The following is a 21,577-nucleotide window of genomic DNA, read 5'->3' as shown; positions in this document are numbered from 1 at the left end:
TAATAAAAAGCAGGAAGAAAAGAGGACCTAGAATGGAGCCCTGAGGGACTCCAACACTAATTGGAAGAGCATCACTCAAGGTTCCATTGAAGCTAACTGACTGGGATCTATTTGTTAAATATGATGTAAGGAAATGAAGAGTTTTGTCGGAACACCGTAAAGTTTCAGTTTTCGCAGCAATATATTGTGATTAACAAGGTCAAATGCTTTCCTGAAGTCTATCAACAAAAGCCCGATAAGGTTGCCTTTGTCAATTTCTTGATACCATAAATTTGTAAGGTAAGTAAGAGCTGTTTGACAGGCATGAAGCTTACGAAAACCAGATTGATTGTTGGACAATAAGTTGTGACAAGACAGAAAAACCATAAAAATGGGTGTGAACATGTCTTTCCAATAGCTTAGAAAGAACAGGTAAAACTGAAATCGGTCTGTAGTTTGAGACATTATCGATTGCCCCTTTTTTGAATAAAGGTGTAACTTTGGCAGATTTCCATTGTTGTGGAAAGGAACTTGATGTAATTGCATAGTTAAAAAGTACTGTGAGGCTTGGAGTAATCTGATTGGCTCCAATCTTTAAAAAGTGTGCACTTATACCGTCTAAACCAGTGGATTTCTTGCAATTTTAAATTTGATTCACGAATCCCTCCACCCACTCGAATCACAGCGTACTGGCACAGATGGCATCGCATAATTTTCCAGTCCAACTGCTTTCAAACGTCCACGAGAGTTGAATTTCAACATAAACTAACGACAGTTTATGACAATTTCGTTTTGAATAAGTGATGATTACGCTGCATTCACAAACACTAGGTAGCGGGCTGTAGGAATTCAAGGGGAATTCGAAAGTTCTAGGGGGTAGTAGAGGAGCATTTGAACGGTTTTTCTGGGGTGTAAACGGAGAGATTCAGAAAACAGTTTGGATCCTTATTCGTTTACATTTATATCCAACTTGTCAATAAATCCTGTAAATTTAAGTGCTTTAATTATTGTTAATTCAATCTAGACTAAATTTAACGTCAACAATACAAATGCACAGTTCAAATTATCAGGCGGTGTTGGCAAGCTGAAAACTGAATAGTTAAATATGATATTATCAACAACATTCATAGACCGAAAGATGCGTCGCTTGAGGGCGCCCTCGAGTGACGGATCTGTCATTTGCACAATAATAGATTCTAAAATTTGACCTTTGATATCATCTCTGAAAACCGTCATTTGAACCTTCAAAGTTGCTCTTAAAACTCAAAAAATTCTGATAATCCGTAAAATTGTTTCAGAAAGTATGCACAAGGGATCAAAATACCCTCTATAAAAAACCATACCAGTAAAATTTCAATGAAGTCTAGAGCTCACCCCGTGCTGATGACTCGCACCAACTTTTGGTTGCTGCAACACCAGTCGGTTCTCGTTTCTTTTTTAACCTGTTGGTACAAAAAAATAGATGAAAGTTCTGTGATAGGGTGTAAAACAAGAGGTTGGAGTTGATACAAAGAACAAAAGCATTGAAAAAATAGATATCAAAAGTTTAGTTTAATATTGTTGGCTTAATAAATATTTGGCCATTTAGGGAATTGAACATTTTTGATCATATAGTACTTGGATCAGAAATAATTTTGAGGGTATTGGGGAGCACCTGAAACAAAATGAGACTTAAATCGCGATAAATCCACCCCTTACCAGTATCTGTGAATTCAACGAACTTTGCAAGACGTTGATGGCGCCCTATATAAGGATGGGTTTACTTCGGTGATGGTGCAAAACTGCACGAGGACGTCACGAGACATAAACTTCGGATAATTGCTGATGTTGAAAAATAGGATGAAAAATAGTAGAGTTTTTGATGTGTTGACCGTTCCCTGGCAAGGAAGGTAGCAAAAGACACCTCTGACTCCAATTAATTTATTCGTCAACACATTGAAATGTGATGACGATCGATTGCAAAATAGTGCCCCCAACGTTGAAAATTACGTATCTCCCCTAAAAAGTTCTGATGAGTCCCGTATTTGACAGTATTCGTGCGTTATTATCATAGTTAAGATTTATGAGAGATGTAAGTTATACATCGATCTGCTCATGTTTGCTCGGCACAGCAAAGCAAACATCAATAATTCAAAAGTATGGTTTACATGACATTAACTAATATTTACAAAGGGTGACAGTAATTTAGGAATCGAGCCCTAAAACCACAAAAAATAAAAACGACATGATGATAACGTGACCAGCTGATGCAAGTTAAATATGATCCAATCTATTTGTCAACAACCAATTAAGTTTGCAATATTTGTTATCGATATAAACAGATGTCCACGGGTGTATATCGCATCATGTGCAGCGAATTCATTCTCGCAAGCCAGAGCATAATTTCCTCTCCGCTGACCTACGCAAAAATCAACGGGTAGCGCTTAGGTGTTGTCGCAAAGAGGCGCGTGGTTTACGACGATGAGCTAATTAAGATTACGTTCTCGGAGCAACCTTGAGGTCAGGAGACTGTTATCCAATGCAACCATTCCGTTTTACCAGTCACTTATGGACAACTAATATCCTAAGCTTATGTAGGGCTTGACAGTTTGTAAACCATTTTTAAATACCAAAACTGATATTGACATATGATACATTCGCCGCTATTCTGCACATTTGATTTGATAGAAAAACAATTTTAAATGATATAATATCCCGTTATAGATTCAGCAGAGGCAAGATCTCTGTGTCAATACTTGTTATGGGAGAGGTTAATGCTGTCTAGGGATATCTATACCCTGACATAACTTCGCAGATCCCCAGATTTACTTAGCAGCGTGTGACCAAGAGAGCGTAACCCTGTCGTCGAACAGTTCACAAACGAATAGTTATTCTTACTCTGGCCGAGGCTTGGCTCGCCAGAGAGAGACGGTCACGTTACGTGCGCTCAAAGACGCGAAATCTTCTTGAAATGCTTCACTGCGTCATAAAAGTGAAACATTTAAACACAGCAGCCTTCGAATGCCATCATGTGCCAATCATCAGCGCAGAATAATCACGGTCGACATTTTGAAGGTTTAATTTTTTTCACCAGAGTTTGCAGGAGTTCAGGATTGGTATTCGTGTGGCTATAAGAAGACAAAACAACAAACAGTGTTGGAAAGTATGTAACATTGTACATATTTCGGAGAAATTCTACACTGACTGCTAACATGAATAATACGTAGAGCTCGTTTACATTCTTGGTAAATGCACGGGTTGGAACATACCATTGCCTGTCCATATTTTATGGCACTCAGAATTTAAAATAACTTGCCAATGACTCATCAAGCCACAAATACTTGCGGCTTTAAGGCATCATTTTACCCTGTCTGATAGTCTACCCGTATATTTTGCCCCTCGTTTCGCATGAAGCAGATGTTCCGTTCAAATAATTATATATTTATTACCATCAACTTTAGCTGGCAGTGTCGACAAATTGGCCTCAATTAAAAAGTGAGAGATCTTTACCACAGACCAGGAGAAAACTTAGAGCTTTCATGTGCCTCAACAAACCACATCGCGACCAATTAATGATAACTTCGTTAACATGACACGGGACGCCTTGGAATCATTTTTCTTGCGCTCTCAGGTTGCCACTAAGGAAACAAAACGACAAAGACTTGATTCCCAATAAAATGAAATTGTTTTTCTTTTTTTATTTCAGAAATTTAACTTCTTATTTTAGAGCTCCTTCGTATGCCTTTACACCAATCCAAATTTAACACATTTTACCTTTCTTACTCCATTTTATTCAATAACGTGTACAATATTGTCTATAAGGGTTTCTAGTGACTTCAATTTAAAATTATTGATCAACTTATTTCAAAAATTGAACTTCCCCATCCGAGGCACGCCGAAAGGATTCGTTAATCCTTTTTCTAAAATTTGTTTCGGTATTTGACTAATGTCTTATATCAGGATGAATGAACAGTAAGTCGATATCTCTCTGTTTTAAGTTTAGAAACATGTCACGGCCATCTGACAATGATAGCTAGGTACATCCACTAACCACGGCTTGAATTTCACGATAGACTTCTCACTTAAACACTCGGTATATATCATAGTACAAGGAGTTACTGGTAAGTCTTGTCAGGTCAGATGTGAAAAAACAATTTTAGCGAAAGGTTAATTAGTATGCCATTACGCGAATATTTCAGATCTATTAACACCTTGATCAGCACCAGCTGTCTTGCTACTGAGAAAATCCTAGCTACACAACAATAAATTTTAAGGTAGTATGCACCTCGAAATTGAAAGACTTAAACCTTTGCTTAAACTTTCCTAAATGAAACTTTCAACAATTCTCTCACCAATTCAACAAGAAAAATCGGGGGTCACCGCGCAAAGTTTGGAGCTAGCGAAACAAATTACCTAACATTTTGCGATATTCGAAATGGCCGCCTTTCCTGTGTTAACTCTATAGGCGGAAAAATTAAATTTTGGATTTTCGGAAAACTAAGATAGTAAAAGGTTTTCTTTCTCCAAGAGCTTTAAAATGAACCCCCACAAGTGGTAGATCAGAAGAGAATTGTAGAAATCTGAGAGTCTGAGAGTCCCCGAGGCGCATTCCACCTCCATGTTAATTTTTGTAACCTCCGGCATAAACCGGGCAAAGTCTACCACATCACTGTTTATCTTGCCTATTCATATATCAATTAGATTATCAAGTTACTCTATAAGATTCCTTTTGAGCACCTGGAAACGAGATTAGTTTCAATGTTCCTAAAGAAACGCAACATTTTGTATTCGACAGAGATCCTGTAATTGCGAAGACATCTTTCACACACAAGTCACCCAGTCACGATGTCATATGTTATATTTTGACATTGAAATTTAAGACCACCATGCCTAACGGACACAAGTGATGCAAAAAAAGTTATCTCCTATAAACTTTGATTATTTATCATCCAATGCCGATCGGTGAAATATAAATTAGTCAGAACCCAGATGAACTGGGGAGTTAGAGGTTAGTCACATATGAGATATGTTACCGAAGTTTTGCACCCTTTGGACTTTTACTATCTCCTAAACTTGATAATTGTTGAATGGCATCTGTCAGTGTTTGAATATGAGTGGTATAACAGTGTGGGATGTGAGATTTCCCTTTAAGGTAGTATGCGCCTCGAAAGTGAGACTTAAACTCTTGCTCAAACTCTCCTCAATAAAACTTTCATTCTTACTCTTACCAAATAAAAATAAAAATAAGGTGTTACTCTGCAAAACGTTGTTCTGGACAAAAAAAAATTATCCAAGATTTACCGATATTTGAAATTCAACATTTCCGCCATCCACGTGGTAACTCTATGGTGAATCAGAAAAATCTCGATTTCGAAAAAATCCGAAAATTGTTTCTACTCCAAGAGCTTTAAAATAAGCCCCATTAATGGTAGATTAGAAAAGAACTACAATTTTGAGACACGTTCCACCTTAAATGCGGTAAATCTTATGTGATATAGGACATATAAAGTCAGACTGAGTCAGGTAAATATATTCATGATCGCGTTTTGTTTTGTTTTTTTTTCCGCCGGGTACTATGATTTGAATGGGGCTGTTTTTATGAGAGAAAGTCACGTAAGCATGCCATCCAGAGTTTTTCTTCATTTTCTGTCTTCATAGAATGCAAACGTCAATGAATATAATCTTATAATAAGTCTGACAATTTCCTTCACGTATCATATGGAGACAAAATGTTCACAGATTAAGTGAGTTGGACTATTGGTGGCTTGAAAGAAAAGTTACCAGCCTACTTTGCAGAATTTGCGTTACATTTGGTATGTTTGTAATGAATTTACCATCTGAACGATCAACAAACAATTCCTATTCACTAATTGCAGAAACTTCCACCAGGCATATGATAACAATATGATTAAAGTAAATTCGGCAGTATACCTTTTTATTTATTTTTTATTTCGCAATTATATTACTTCTTGAAAGCATTTATTTTGAATTTTCTCCATTGTTGACAAAGGGAGTATAATCCAAACTGGAATTCATTTGCAAACTATAGTGGACATTACACAAGTACAAACTGTGTTCACAAGCTTGAAACCAGGACGTTGAAACATGATTTTGGGAGTAGAAAAAGAAATTGTATTTTACATACGGAACAAAACCTATAAATTTCTTAAAATTTACAACCAAGGGAGCTTTAATCTTCAATTTTATCACTGTTTAGTTCACACTGATGTCACTGTCTGGCTCAAATCGTTGATAAGGTGCACTGACCTTGCTCGGGCCATGGTCATTCGGTTAAGCGAACACAAGACACAAAAAAGTGGGTCATCGATGATTTATGGCACAGGCCTCCGCAGAGGCAGGTTCTCGGTTATCTGATAGCCTTACTATCGCTAACCCCAAGTTCAACAGCCGTTGTTACTTTGTGTGATAGCTGCTCTATGAAAGCTGAATGGAAAGTGGTGCATTGTTTTGCTTATTTCTTGAATTTCCTAACATATGGATTTTCTTATCTGTCACTTTTTAGATATTACCACAGCCCAACATGAATGCACAATGTTATACTGACAAGTGACATCGGCCAGAAGAAGGAGCAGCTTGAAGTACAACTTACATTGGTTTTACGATGTTTAAAGAAATGCCGTTTTCAAGTTGAATGTCTGGCCTGTGCCTTCCTAGTATTCGCGACTATCAACGTATACCAACAGATGATATACTGTCTAATTGGAGGTACATGAATACATATTCCGTTGATAATGACTAATTTATTTCCGGATTAGCATATTGAATATATATCCTTTGAATCACTTTGCATTAATGTTTTATTCTGTGCTCTCATACAAAAAGATGCATTTTCTTCTTTTGTAGGAAGAGCGTGAAAATATAAATGTCTGAAAAGTTTGAGCCCTGTCAGCACAATTCACTGTCTACATTATTCACTGTTATTGTTGACAGGTGAATGCCAGTCCTAACTAGATTCAGCTGTCAACGACAATAATAATGAACATTTGACGCATACATGCAGAGACTGTGTTGACAAGTTGAATTGTTAAGGTAGAACGCGCCTCGTGGACAGATATTCGGACTTTCAAACTTTTACAATTCTTTTGTGCTATACCACTTATGAGTGGTCATTTTAAAGCTCTTGGTGTAAGAAAACTTTCCACCGGCCTAGTTTTTCGAAATTCGAAAATTGTATTTTTCTCCATAGAGTTAGCACAGGGATGGTGGCCATTTGAATTTTAAATTTCGGTAAATCCTGGGTAATTTGTTTCTCTAGTGCTAACATTTGCACGATGACCCCCGATTTTTATTCATGATTTTGAAAGAGAATGGTTGTAAGATTCCTTAGGGAAAGACTGAGCAAAAGTTTCAAGATTTAACTTTCGAGGCGCATACTACTTGTACCTCGATAGTGGGTTCCGAGAGAACTTTTGGAGTCGAACGGTTATAGAAAACGCGGGAAAAACACAGCAAGCGATCATCAGCTGGCATAACGTTAGTAGTCTTGTAACATTTTCAGAACGTCGGTCCTAATTTAGTCTCAAGCACTTTATGAATATCTTCCAAGAGTGACACTGTATGCTAAGTCCTACTAGTATGTAAAACAAATTAAATATCACTTAAATGTGACTGTACTGCATTCGTACTTCAAGTTATGTAATTTTTTGAGTATAATTGTTGGTATACAACATTCCTGAGGTGTTTCTAAAGTCTGGTAACAATTAAATGAATATTTCATGCTCGTATCTAGAAAAGTCATTCAGCGTTTTCATGGGTAGACGATGTGTCCTTTACTAAATTGCTATAGTCAGATCAAAGACAGGGAGATCAAACAAATTCATAAATATTCATCGTAGTGACGAAATAAATGCACGTTCGGGTAAATCAAGACAATATACAAACCCATTATTTAGAACAACAGTGAGGTTGTGCGTAAATCAACGTGCGTACTATACCTCTTTCTTTTTAGGACAAGGCTAAAACAGAAAGAGAGTCTGTGGTGTAAAGTTTCTTGAATTAAAAGGTGTCTGTCATCCCGGAAGTTACTTGCAAATAATTATCCTGTTATTTGACAGAGTAAGAAACATTACAAAACAAAGCTCAGGATGTGGGAATGGCATCAAAAGGCTTTTTATCTGACTGTTAAAACACTGCCTTGAAATAACACCATAAATATGTAGATAAGACTAAACGGGTCAATTCTTTGAGGTTTGACTGGAGATTCACATGACATTTTAAAAACCTTCGCCCTCATAGCTTTTACGTCTCATGATTTATATACAAGATTATGATAAACTATAAGTTTCCACTGCTACACTATTTCTTGTCTTGGTCGAAATAGTAAAGAGTTCTGCCAACTCCAAGTAAACGTATAAATTTCGATACGCTGTGACATGGTCACATATTTCAGAGATATAAACCTGTTAAATCGATCTCCGTACGGATCTCCATACGCTAAGCATATGCGATAGGTAGTTTTTTTTCTTTATGCAAGCGACAGTTTCAGTTTCTGTGTCACTTCCTGAAATCAACACGTGTAGAAAATTTTTAAATTGCGGATGGATATCTGACAAGTGATGGAAGTATTTTTCACGTTAATTGCATAAGTGCTTTCTCGGATATAGAACAAATTCAGAATCTCGGATTCCAAAGTAAACCCATTTTAATGGAGTGTTTGGTTTTGATGTTCGTTTTGTGAATTGTTTATTTGCTCGCTTAATGCTCGTCAATCTTTCTAGATATGTTGGTAAGATGCTGGTTAAGTTTGCCAGTCGATGAGGAAGGGAGGGGGGAGTTAGTCCATTGAAAACATAGGTCAATGAACAAACTGCAACATTCAAACTGAAGTATTTTGTGTAGAAGATGAGCGATCGGATCTGTGTATAGGCCTCAAGTACAGATATCATGTATTTTTTCACCTTCCCAAATTTAGACATATTTTCCTGGATTTTTCATGGCAGGAATACTTTCCCAAAAAGTTCCACAATTTGTTCAGCCGACTGGAAAACTAATTAGGGTGGCAAAGTGTTTTATCAATTTTTGTTCTACTGATTTTTACTATTTTGACACGTACTTGCCCCCCCCCCCCTGCCAAGACCTGGTGGTCGACTTCCCACCTGACACTAGGGCTGTTCATGACTGTAGGTTTCTTTGACTAGCCGTACCGGCTGCAGTGAACTTTACCCACCAATATTCCGCAAAAGACATAAATAACCCCTTAGACGACAGATTTCTTTTAAAAGGCAAATTCCATATTGATTTTCGATGCACATATTTGGGAAGAATCGTGAGGGAATTCGAAGGCGCACTCCCTGTCGGAAACGAAAGTCTTCCAACTACCACGACATGTGGTACTCTCATCAATCCTTCTGGGCCGAACGCACTATTGGTCTATAAACAAACTGTTGAGTCACAAATAGTCAAATATGTGACCACTTGACGTGTAACCCACACATCATATGAAATACCAAAGATTCGTTGCATTCGTTCGATGACCTCGCCAATCACTCCGTCTTCTGCATGTTCTGTATTCTTTCACTTACATGTTCATTCGTTCTTTTATACATTCATTCATTTAGACAATCGGTTGGCAGATCTTATTGCAATTTCCGTGAGAATCAAAATCAGTCCGCTCCCTTCAAAACTTCGCATTTATTCAAATATTCTGGCACACAGTTTATATGAAATTCCATGAAAATGTCACAAATTTGAACGAGCACACTATAATGTCGTGTTGAGTTTTTTTAAAAATTATATCAGTGTTATGATAACTTTAAACTCGGAGTTGCCTATCAACATCTCCAAGGCGAGACGATATCAATACCGTATAGGAATTCTATCCTGTTGACATATCACCGACACTCACTATTTAAATCACTCTATTTCAGGTGCCATATAGTGCGAACGGATACCATTCTTCATAATTACTTTTAATAGCGGAGTTTGATCATGCGGCGATCGAAGCGTGGTTTTATTTTTCAACTTTATTTGGTCTGGAATGTGGCTCTGACTCGGCGAACAAACATACACGGCAGCATCGGATTATATTAGAAATTCTCCATCGCTGGCTGGATAAGTAACCCGACTTGCCTGCAGTGATGGACTTGGTCGCATCCAGTGGTAGTCAAATTACACCGAGTTACGAAAACAATCCCATTAAAAAGCAACTCTTCGTGTTGGGGCCTCTCTGAACTACTGGCATAGTAACGATACACTGCCTCGGGCAGAGCTCCGGGAAAAGTGGTGTTTGTGTGTTTGGGTTTAGTTTGCTCTTACATCTGTTCTAACCATTTGCAGTTTGAAGGAAGGCAGCTCTGCAATGCATTAGTGTTGCGTGGACAGTTCGTATTCAGTACAGAGACACTGCAGCAGTGAAGATAAAGCTTGCCGGGAGAATTGAACCCCTTACGTGGATTGATATAGCTGAAGCATTCCGATATACTGTACCTCTAGGACTTGCTTCTCAACATCTTCAAAGCGAGAAGATATCAATACCTTATAGGAAGGCCATCCATGTTTTCGTATGGTAGAACAATCATGGTAAGTTCGTGTTTTAATGTTTCTGCTCCAGCGTCATAGAAAAAAACAAAAGTAACGCATCACACACACAGAGGATAACAATTCAGAAAGAGAGAGGCAAACGAGCATGATCGTCCCGCTGGAAACAACTGAACACAGAGACCTGAATTCTATAGATCATTTTAAATGCATGTTAGCTACGTTGACTGTGCCGAATGATTTAGCAAGAGTTGACGATTTGCTCGCATTTACTTGAATCTGCTAAGATAATGATGCACTCTAGATAGTACAGTGTCTGCAGAAAAGACTTATGCCCTCTTCAAGGTCAGGAACTTCACCAGCCAAGACTAGAGATGGCACTGTAGGCGAAAAGACCTGCCACCAAGAAATACAAAATAAATGAGACCATTTGGATGCAACCTTTTTGGCCTTTGCGGGCGAGCGGATGTGAATTCGTAGAAGGCAAAAGATATCGTAACGTTAGATTTATTTTAGTTTTATTTAATGTTTCTCAACGAAATATCCTGCTCTGCTTGGGAGAGTCGTCGATATCTGGTTAGACAGTACTACTACGATGTTCTTAGCGCTGAGATTTATGAATAAGATTTGCTGTTTGACATCGAGAATGAGTCGACGCTTGGCTGCTGTTTACGAAACTGTGCCCCTTCCCCATTTAGGGGAGAACCATTTGATTTCTGGGGGGGTATGGAGGAAGAGGGTATGGGAGCAAATTTTTTTTTCCTGTCAGAGTGACAGCAATTTTTTTTTTCTACTGTCAGACCTGCATCAATTTTTTTTTTCCAAATGGAGTAGCAGTGCAAATTTTTTTTTTTATCGGTCATCAAGTTTGTAATGCGTTGTATATAAGGGAGCCGTCATTATTTACGGCCTGAAACTCCGAAATTTCGAGTGACCCCCCGCCCTTCGCCAACCCATGATGAATTTGAGTAACCTCCCTCTCTAACTCTGAAATTTTGACCGATCCCCCACTTAGAAAAGTTAAATACCAATACATGTAATTGTAAAATTCACAAAATACAGCAACAGTAAAGACCTATCAAATCCTGAAGTACCCTGCTAGACTATCATCAGTTATCTCATGATGGTTCAAAAAAGGTGAACACATCAAAATGAAATTCAAAGTCACAATAAAATAAAGATATAAAAGATCACGCAGTATCTATCATATATAGTATATTGTTTAATTTGGATGGATATTATGACAGGGTTTTCACTAGGATATCTGACCGGGCAGAATTTGAAAGTACAGGGGGAGAACATGAGAGAGGCTTAGGGGGAAGTGTCACAGGGGCTTTCTCCTATCTTGCATGGAAATGTTTAAGATATTGATGTGTGCAATGGTGCAGTCTGGTGCAATCTGAGAGTTTTTTTAATTTTTAATAAGTGAAACTGTTAGAATACCCCAAGGGGGAGAGAGCACGAGAGGGGGGGTTCCCCCTCTCGTATTGGAAATTTTGAGAAATTGATGTGTTTAATGGTGCAATCTGAGAGGAGTTTCAGTTTATTTTGCACTCAGTAAAACTGTTTGAAAATGACATTGAACACTGATATTTTTACATTTTTTGCATGATCAGTTTTGAGTCACAATATTCAACAACCAAACAATGACAATACAATTTGTGAAAAACAGTTCTGTTTGCCAGAGACTGAAGACAAATGAATATACAGGAACGTAAAATCTGTGACCTTCTTGTGTCATTTCTCCAGCTGCCAGCTTCTAATGAAAAGCCTGAATATGGTATGTTTGCGATCCGGTGTTTGTGGTCAGAAAAACAAGGCTCACACATTGTATTTCATTATATTTGTTGTTCCTCAATTTTTCATTGTCAAGGTATATCTTTCTAACAAATTTATATTGAGAAAATAATATATTGGTTTTAACACTACCGTAGTTTATTGACTCCTGTCTTGTGTTTTAAATTTTCACAATTTTAGTCCCCTTTAGATAGTGCCTATGCCATTGAGATATTGCAACAGAAATCCTGAAATATGATTTCTTGGGTCAGAAAAGGGAAGGAAAACATTGAGTGTACTGAGGTATAAAGTAGACCTATGTAGTGCATGTTTATATCATAAGTGCTGGGAAAAAAACATAAGAATTGCTTGTGGTAAAAACATTTGCGCCGCCTATGGCGGCGCGCCGGCAAAGAATACATGAGAATAAGGTTTCCAAATTTTGCTTATTTCTGGTGCATTGTGACAATTTTTTTTTCTCTTCTGTCTGTTATGACAATTTTTTTTTTCTCAGGCCATGACAGGATCAATTTTTTTTTTCTTCTCTCTCACCTGGTGACAAATTTTTTTTTCTCAAAATCCTCCATATCCCCCCCCAGAAATCAAATGGTTCTCCCCTTATTGCATTGACAAATGAGTTACGGGGTCGGACTAGTTTAACTCAAGCGCGCATGCGCGCCAATGTGAAAGGTCATTCACTCTTTTGCCCCCTGCACCGTCCCTTCTGATCAAGATGGATTGATCTGTCGGCATGACAAATGTGCTTTTAAATTATCATGGTTTGTTTTCATCGCGTTCTAATTTGAAGTAAGTGATGAGTTTGGCGATATATGCCCAGCGCATATGTAAACATGTAAAGAACGACGACAGAGAAAGTGCACATATACCAACCCACTTGCATGTCATTTGCCACTCATAATTGAGTCCAGATGCGGTTAAACAGCCCTGATTGTCAAAAGTCGAAATTGGTGCTTTTCTCCACCTTGTGATAATCATATGTCTCCATTTCCGATTGCAATTCACATCTATTATCAACTACTTTTTGACATTAGTGATTCACATTCTCTTATTCTTACCATACATATTCCAAACGATATCATTCGTCAAATACCAGGTGTATTTGACTTATCTTGATTATGAATGAGCCATGATCTTGTAGGTGATCATCGGCAAGCCGACAAGCAATTTTTCGGCATCCCTAAAGTTGACGATGACATCTGAATTTTCATACCAGGGACACTCCCCGCTCCAAAACTTTTAACCGTCATGGCTTGTGAAAACGTTTGCAAACATTTCGAGTGCGGCAAGTAGAATTTGCCTTGCCTTACAAAAATTGAAGTTAAAAGTTCATCAGTATCACTTGTCAATATATATATATATATATATATATATATATATATATATATATATATATATATATATATATATATATATATATATATATATATATATCACTTGTCAATATATATATATATATATATATATATATATATATATATATATATATATTTCAGACCTAGTAATACTTCAATAAGGGTCTTCCCTAATCAGCTGTCTTTCTCACTGAGACAATCACATGTGGCATCGCCTTGTCAACATAGACCAGCTCAGGTAAAATCTACCAGTGGTGTTTGATTAATCATGTAACAGCAAAGTTCCATTTTTTGGCAATCTTTAGTGTGCACTTTTTCCCCAATTATCAGCTCCCCCTCCCAAGATCTGATGGTCGATCACTAATCGCGCACAGACCGGATTAAACGCAGGTTTACCTGACAACTTCAGGACTTCTACCCTGAAATGGATCGAAATGAGTATTGTGACAGTGTATATAAATTTTTTAAGCGATAGGATTATAGGCGGGTCTTTAAAAAATGTAACGACGCCATCCATGCAATGCCTCATTTTGAATAACGGTAGCCATTAAGTTCAGGACATTTTATTGCGGAGCTTAAAAAACAGAATGTAAACTTGGCATTTTCTTTAATATTACAATAAAAAAAGACTTTCAAAATGTGAACCATAATTTGAGAAGAGAATGGCATTGTAGGGCATAACATGTATCTATAGAACGTTCTAATTAATGAGCTCTATAAAGACAGAATAAGGTAAAGCAATCCAAAATCCATCATTAGTTTTTCACAGAGGCGGTGAGAAGATATTATGCCATCACTGCTATAACAAGTCAAAAGCCAGCTGTATAATTTTTCCTTATCAAAACTTTGTGTCCATCTGTGTTCTATCAAACCAGAGAATTCTGTATCTCATTCATTGCCGCGAGTCATTCAAAACGTGGTAATAGCAGCTTGGTACCATCAATGCGTTTTTCTCGATGACATTAGTAAGTTTAAACGTGGGTCCCACTTCAACTGAGATTCCTTGCCATTTGTGAGGATAAAGGTTACTTTCCAAGGACATTCAGAGGTGCCAGACGGTTATCCGTAAGTTGGAGTCACACTTCGGGTCCCTGAGATAAATGTCTGCTCTAATTGAAATGTTCTTGTACGCTTTCAAAGACCCAGAAGTGGTTGATATGTGATTCCTTTTTAGCTGCTATAAACTATAGTCTATAGAAGCTATTGGGATGGGTATCCGTCCGGCGTCCGTCGTCTGTCTGTATGTATGTATGTATGTATGTATGTATGTATGTATGTATGTATGTATGTATGTATGTATGTATGTATGTATGTATGTATGTATGTATGTATGTATGTATGTATGTATGTATGTATGTATGTATGTATGTATGTATCTATGTATGTCCATTTGTGAGGCGTCCGTCCACTCAAATATCTTGAGAACCGCAGTACTAACTGATTTGATATTTGTTTTGTAGATGAAAAATATGATTTTGAGAGACTCCTTTTTTTAATTTTTTGATATTGTTGAAAATATGCAAATTAGCACCAAAAAGGCGTTTTTGGTAAAAAATTTTCTCATAGCCGCTGGTCAGACAGCTTTGTTATTTGGTATACAGGTCCCTAGGGATAACCCAACTTAGATTTGTTAAAATTGTGATGAAATATGCAAATCTGTATTTATAAGGAATTTTTTGTCATTTTTGGTCAAAACTTTATTTTATCAAAACCGCTCGTCTGACAGCTTTGATATTTGGTATACAGGTTCCTACAGATGAACTAAATATGATTTACTGAATACATGACGAAATCTGCAATTTTGTATTTTTGGTGCAATTTTTGCAATATTTGGTCAAAGAATGTGTTTCTCAAAAACTACTTTTCTGATCCCTTTGATATTTGGTATACAGGTTCCTAGGGATTGTCTTAGTGTGATAAAAATTGAAATTTGATGAAATCTTCAATTTTTGTATTTTTGGGTCAATTTTTGCCATTTTTGGTCAAAATATTTGTTTCTCAAAGTTACTCATCCGATAGCTTTGATATTTGGTGTACAGGTTCCTAGGCCTTATCTTAATGTAATATATTGAAATTATGATGAAATGTTCAATTTTGTATTTTTGCAGCTAATTTTGCCATTTTTGGTCAGGCCATCCTGAAATGAGCTATCAAAGATATCCACCTTTTATATCAATACATGTGTCACAAAAAGTTATTCTCTACATAACACAGCAGAGCTCTGTGAACTGTTGGGTCACTTGTTTTTTTCAAAACCACTGGTCAGACAGCTTTAATATTTGTTTTACAGGTCTCTAGGATGACCTTAGTGAGATAATTTCATACAGTCAGGAAATACTTAATTTTGTATCCATGTCTATAGTAGCTTAAGGGACTTTAGCCCTATGTTTAAGTTGACCTCTTGCAGACGTAAGTATTTCATGATAACGTATCGGGCTTTCTACTTCCCTCGCTTATAGACTTAGGATTTGCATCTGACTTGAAAACACGATGTCATATGTGACGTAGTTGAATGCAGTCTTGTATCATTCTGCAGATACTGTTTTAATGAAATACAATGTACATGTAGTAGCCAATTTACAGTAGCAAGGTTGTTAGTGTAATATTTACAGCGGCCAAAAACAAACAAAGTGTGTTTTACATTCTCTCCAGGACAGCGTTTTTTTTTTCATTACCGATAGATAACTGTCCTGCTTGTCGTAATGACAACGTCCACATAATGTATTTCGATTCTAGACCCCCTCCCGCGATATAAGACACTTGCGAAAATAAGCAAATTCTTCTTGGAATGTGATGTGTGTGCCTAAAAATAAAAAAAGCGACAATCACTTTGCCTAGCAGGGTAAAGATCTAGCTAACTGTTTCCCCAGACAACAATTTGCATTTCTTACTGGGTCCTACTCAAAGGTTATCTGGAAATGGCATTCGCGTTTAATTCTTTTTCCACCCGACGACGCATCTCCTTTCGATCAATGGCGTGTATCTAACATTATGTAATCTGCCCAAACGAGCTGTGCAGACGAAAGCGCAACGTTCTTCATTTCTCTCACATTGTCTTCGATCCAAAAGAACAAGCAAAGGGAGGACAAGAAAAACTTGCCAGATGAAAAGTGTTGATGAACATGTGCGTACGTTGAGATACGACTATGAATATCATGATGTAGTGTGCGAGACTTAAGCAATAAACCAAACCCAGCGACGGTATACCACGAGATTTTGAGCAGTTCACGACATGCATGCATGTGCTCGAGCAATAGCGAGTGCATATATGGAGTGAACTGATCGAAATAGAGTGGTATACCTTTTGCCTAGGTCGTGTATTCGTATTACATAACATTAAATTGAAATTCTGGTGTCAAACGATAGCAAGGGAATTTTTCTCTAGCTGAATGCTCGTGCTTGTTCCAACTGTTCTATTTTGCGAATGTAGCAGGGTTATTTTAACGTCTCGACCAATCAGATCGCAGCATTTGCGCCATCAATGGTATGAGGTATACCGATGATATGTATTGTGTAAAGGGACAATAGTTGTAACTTTTGATGACATTTTTATTGGGTTTTATTCCATTAATTTCATTTTCTTCCTATTGTCCTTGAATTGGATTGATTCAGAATAGCAGTGTCTTGGCCTTGTAAGCAAAGTTCATTGTTAACAGTGATAAGTTATGTTATTGATGACAAGTTTAATTGTAAACCATTATCAACGATGACATTGAACGTTTCGCACACACGCAGGCTGTGTTGACATGTTGAATGTCAGGCGTTTAAATATGATTTGAAGACTGTATGAAAGGGAAAAAGTCGGCCATTTTTCATAAATTTTGTTTAATGCAAGATACTACTTATATTGTTTGAACTGTTGAAAGATACTGAATGAATGGGTGACAATGCATATATTCATATACATGAAACCATGGCGAAAATGAATAAATGGTCATGACCATTAATTCATTTTCGCCGGGGTCGAATATATGCATTGTCACCCATTCATTCAGTATCTTTCAACATGTCAAAAAATATAAGTAAGTAGTATCTCGTATCAAGCAAAATTCATGAAAAAATGGCCGACTTTGTCCCTTTAAAAAGCTGCAGTCCACAATCCTTGGTGCTCGCATACGTGCTTGTTGAGATTGACTGTTTACGTGATGTTAGTCTTTTGTTTTCCTTGAAGGTTGCATCCATCTAATCAATTGTTCAGAGATAAAGCTGATTCAAAATCTGCCTTATAAAGACAGAACGAACAAATTGAAAACACATCATCAGTTACAGCTAAGGGTCTCAAGAAGAATGCACTATCTGTAAAGTTGATGATCGCACAAAAGCGAGTATGTTTTGTAAAACTGTAAAACTGCCAAACCCTTCGTGCAAAGCTTGGCTTGTGTTTTAAATGTTTGGCAACCAACTGGCGTATTGAATGTCAAATAATTGTGAGATCTCGTTATAATATGAAAATTGTTTCACTCTACATGTAGGCATGTTGAATCGGTTTCCAAGCTGTGGACACATCCATTTCAAAAGCAGCTGAAATTCCTCGTCTTACATCTCTCGGCATCTGGGAGAACCCGATAGTTTTATAATAAATACCAATGTGAAATCGTTCACAGACGGTTCACAAAGCACCGATGACCTCACGAAGCACCAATGACCTCTACCACTCGATGTAAATTCTATGACAAGAACATCAGTGTCTGTAAACTATAACCTCATTTCCACACTTAATCCGAATTCATTCATTACTCTCCGCTCAAAACATATCAAGCATTCGCTTAATTATAAGGGCTCGATTATTAGTCCCCACGGACACCGTCCGGGGGGACTTATAGGTTTGTGCGTCCGTGCGTGCGTCCGTGCGTGTGTGCGTGCGTCCGTCCGTCCGTCCGTTCACGCAGATATCTCAGAGATGCAAGAAGCGATTTCATTCAAACTTGGTACAAGGATTACTTCATATGTCATACATATGCACGTCGATTTGTTTTGTGATACGATCCAATATGGCCGCCAGGCGACCATTTTATTACGATTCTTTCATGTAGAGAGCCATAACTCAGACATGTTTCAACCGATTTTATTCAAAGATGGTTCAAGGACATTGACCAATGTCATAGATATGCACGTCAATTTGTTATGTGATACGATCCAATATGGCCACCAGGCGGCCATTTTATTACGATTTTTTCATGTACAGAGGCATAACTCAGACATGTTTCAACCGATTTTATTCAAAGTTGGTACAAGGACATTGACCAATGTCATAGATATGCACGTCAATTTGTTATGTGATACGATCCAATATGGCCACCAGGCGGCCATTTTATTACGATTTTTTCATGTACAGAGCCATAACTCAGACATGTTTCAACCGATTTCATGCAACGTTGGTACAAGGTTATTGACCTATGTCATACATATGTACGTCGATTTGTTATGTGATACGATCCAATATGGCTGCTAGGCAGCCATTTTATTACGATTTTTTCATGTACAGAGCCATAACTCAGACATGTTTCAACCGATATCATGCAACGTTGGTACAAGGAGATTGACTAATGTCATACATATGCATGTCAATTTGTTGTGTGATACGATCCAATATGGCTGCCTTGCGGCCATTTTGTTACGTTTTTTTCATGTACAGAGCCATAATACTCTCAGGCATATCTCAACCGATTTTATTCAAAGTTGGTACAAGGACATTAACCTATGTCATACATATGTATGTATGGCAATTTGTTTCATGATATGATCCAATATGGCTGCATGGCAGCCATTTTGTTACAATTTTTTAGTGTCCTTAGCCAAAACTTGGGCATGTCTCAACTAATTTTATTCACCGATTTTATTCAAACTTAGTACAAGGACATTGACCTATGTCATACATATGCACATTGATTTGTTTTTATGATACAATCCAATATGGCCGCCATGTGGCCATTTTTTCCGATTTTTTCATGTCCGGAACCATAACTCGGACATGTATCAAGCAAATTTATTCAAAGTTGGTACAAGGACATTGACTTATTTATACATATGTATGTCGATTGGTTTCACGAGATGGTCCAATATGGCCACATGGTAGCAATTTTGTTATGGTTGTTTCATGTCGAGAGCCATAACTCTGGCAAGTCTCAACTGATCTTATTCAAAGTTGGTACATGTACATTGACTTACGTCATACATATACATGTTGATTTTTTAAACAGTAAGATCAAATATCGCTGCATGGCGGTGATTTTGTTACAATTTTCAAATGTACAGAGCCATAACTCAGACATATTTCCACCAGTATCATTCAAAGTTGGTACAAAGACCTATTTCATACATATGCTCGTCAATTTATTTCACGTCATGTAGCAGTAACATGTCAATTATTGAAGTTTCGTAAGTAGGCTGATATGTCAAGAAATACGTACTGCATCAAAATCATGAAACTTTATACAGATGTTAACTGATGTTAAGCTCACATTGCTTTAACATTGAAAAAGACATTTATCAGTGTCATTTTAATTAATTTGTAATTGCATAAGTAATGAACTTTCCTAATTAGGGTGACATAGCCACAAATTAATACAACGTCAAATGTGATGAAACTTGATACAGATGTTGATCATATGGTGTTGTAAATACTGCATCAAACTTTATGATATATGGTACCATTGATAATCTGTCAAGTGTTAGAATTGTATGCAAAAATGTTTTGCAACATCCTGTTGATTAATTCCTAGTTGACTCATTTTATGAACTTTAGGATGGTGGCCTACATTGGTTTTATGTTTTCATCACCATGGAACTCATTCTTGGCCATTGAGCGCCATCTGTATCAAAGTATTTTTATCACAGACCTAATTAATGAAGAGGACTCTATCCTCTCTGAGGATATGTAATCAAAGTACCCATTAACAAGTGGGGACTGTGTCATCAACGATGACTTGTTATAATGTAGAAATAACGGGCGACGCGCTGACAATTAACGTTTATTTATGGGCAAGGGCGAGAGGAAAGCCAAAAATTAACGGGCGAGGCTTGCCGAGACCGTTAATTTGGCTTTCCTCGAGCCCGCGCCCATAAATAAACGTTAATGGTCAGTGCGGAGTCTGTTATTTCCATTATATTATCAACGAACCGGAGAAAACCGTCAAAGTTCCCGAAAATTTTCGGAGCGAACGACAACTGGGCCCCAGAACTGAGCAATATGCGACGCACTGTCACGCGCGCTGTAAAATATTTGCAAATCTGGAAATATTTTTAGAAAAAAGTATCTCAACCTGACCCACATATGCTCCATTTTATTTTTTGATTGATTATGATTTACGTTTGAGCTGTAAAGTTACGATACTTTGAGTTGTTAATCTCACTATTCATATTCACGGGCATATAAACAGACCATTACTGTGTACTTGTGGTCAGTCACGTGGTTCAGCTTGACCAATCAAAATGCGACAGGCAGGGCATGGTAATATAATTACTCATAACTAGAAAGTGGCTTTAGCATTTTAATTTAAGGTACAGTAAATGTAACTTTTGACAATTTTTTTTCAAGTTTTTCTCAGCAGATCAACATTGACTGCCTTATGTGTCTCGTTCATTGTCACTGTTGATTATCAACTTTAGGTCCGGACTCGTTTTCAGTTGTCAGCAACAAAAATGCAAGTCCCCACTGAACGCCATATTGACCAACCTGATAAGGAGTTGACTCTGAAATTATTACTGGCAGATGGAACAAAAACACTGAAAAGATGTCAAAAAAATCTATGTAGCATTAAACGATTGAGAAGTGAATTTCGTTGAAAACACATACGGATTGTATGCAACCAACGATGAATAATGTAGCCACAGACAACTAAAATCCGTAGCTTACTTTTCGGCAACAGTTCAATAATTATGTTTATTACCACGATGGTGTCGTTGAGCTGAAATCGTGCGCTGCAACGCGAGATATCAGTGGCGGCCGTCATGTGATGACCGTGAATCAAACC

General features: G+C 37.4%; 1 protein-coding gene across 1 annotated transcript in view; it reads left to right on the top strand.

Moving 5' to 3' along the window:
* The first annotated feature begins 10,246 nt into the window (after positions 1–10,246).
* The window catches only part of LOC139115386 (uncharacterized), a 45,506-nt gene continuing 34,175 nt past the window's right edge, over positions 10,247–21,577 (top strand). The window contains exon 1 of the mRNA XM_070677462.1: positions 10,247–10,497. Coding sequence (XP_070533563.1) covers positions 10,471–10,497 — 27 coding nt within the window. The 5' untranslated portion in view covers positions 10,247–10,470. The remainder of the gene's footprint in view (positions 10,498–21,577) is intronic.

This window comes from Ptychodera flava, chromosome 17 (genome assembly GCF_041260155.1).
Source record: "Ptychodera flava strain L36383 chromosome 17, AS_Pfla_20210202, whole genome shotgun sequence".
Classification (NCBI taxonomy): Eukaryota; Metazoa; Hemichordata; class Enteropneusta; family Ptychoderidae; genus Ptychodera; species Ptychodera flava.
The sequence above is the reverse complement of the archived record's forward strand: the minus strand, read 5'-3'. Positions and strand labels throughout refer to the sequence as shown.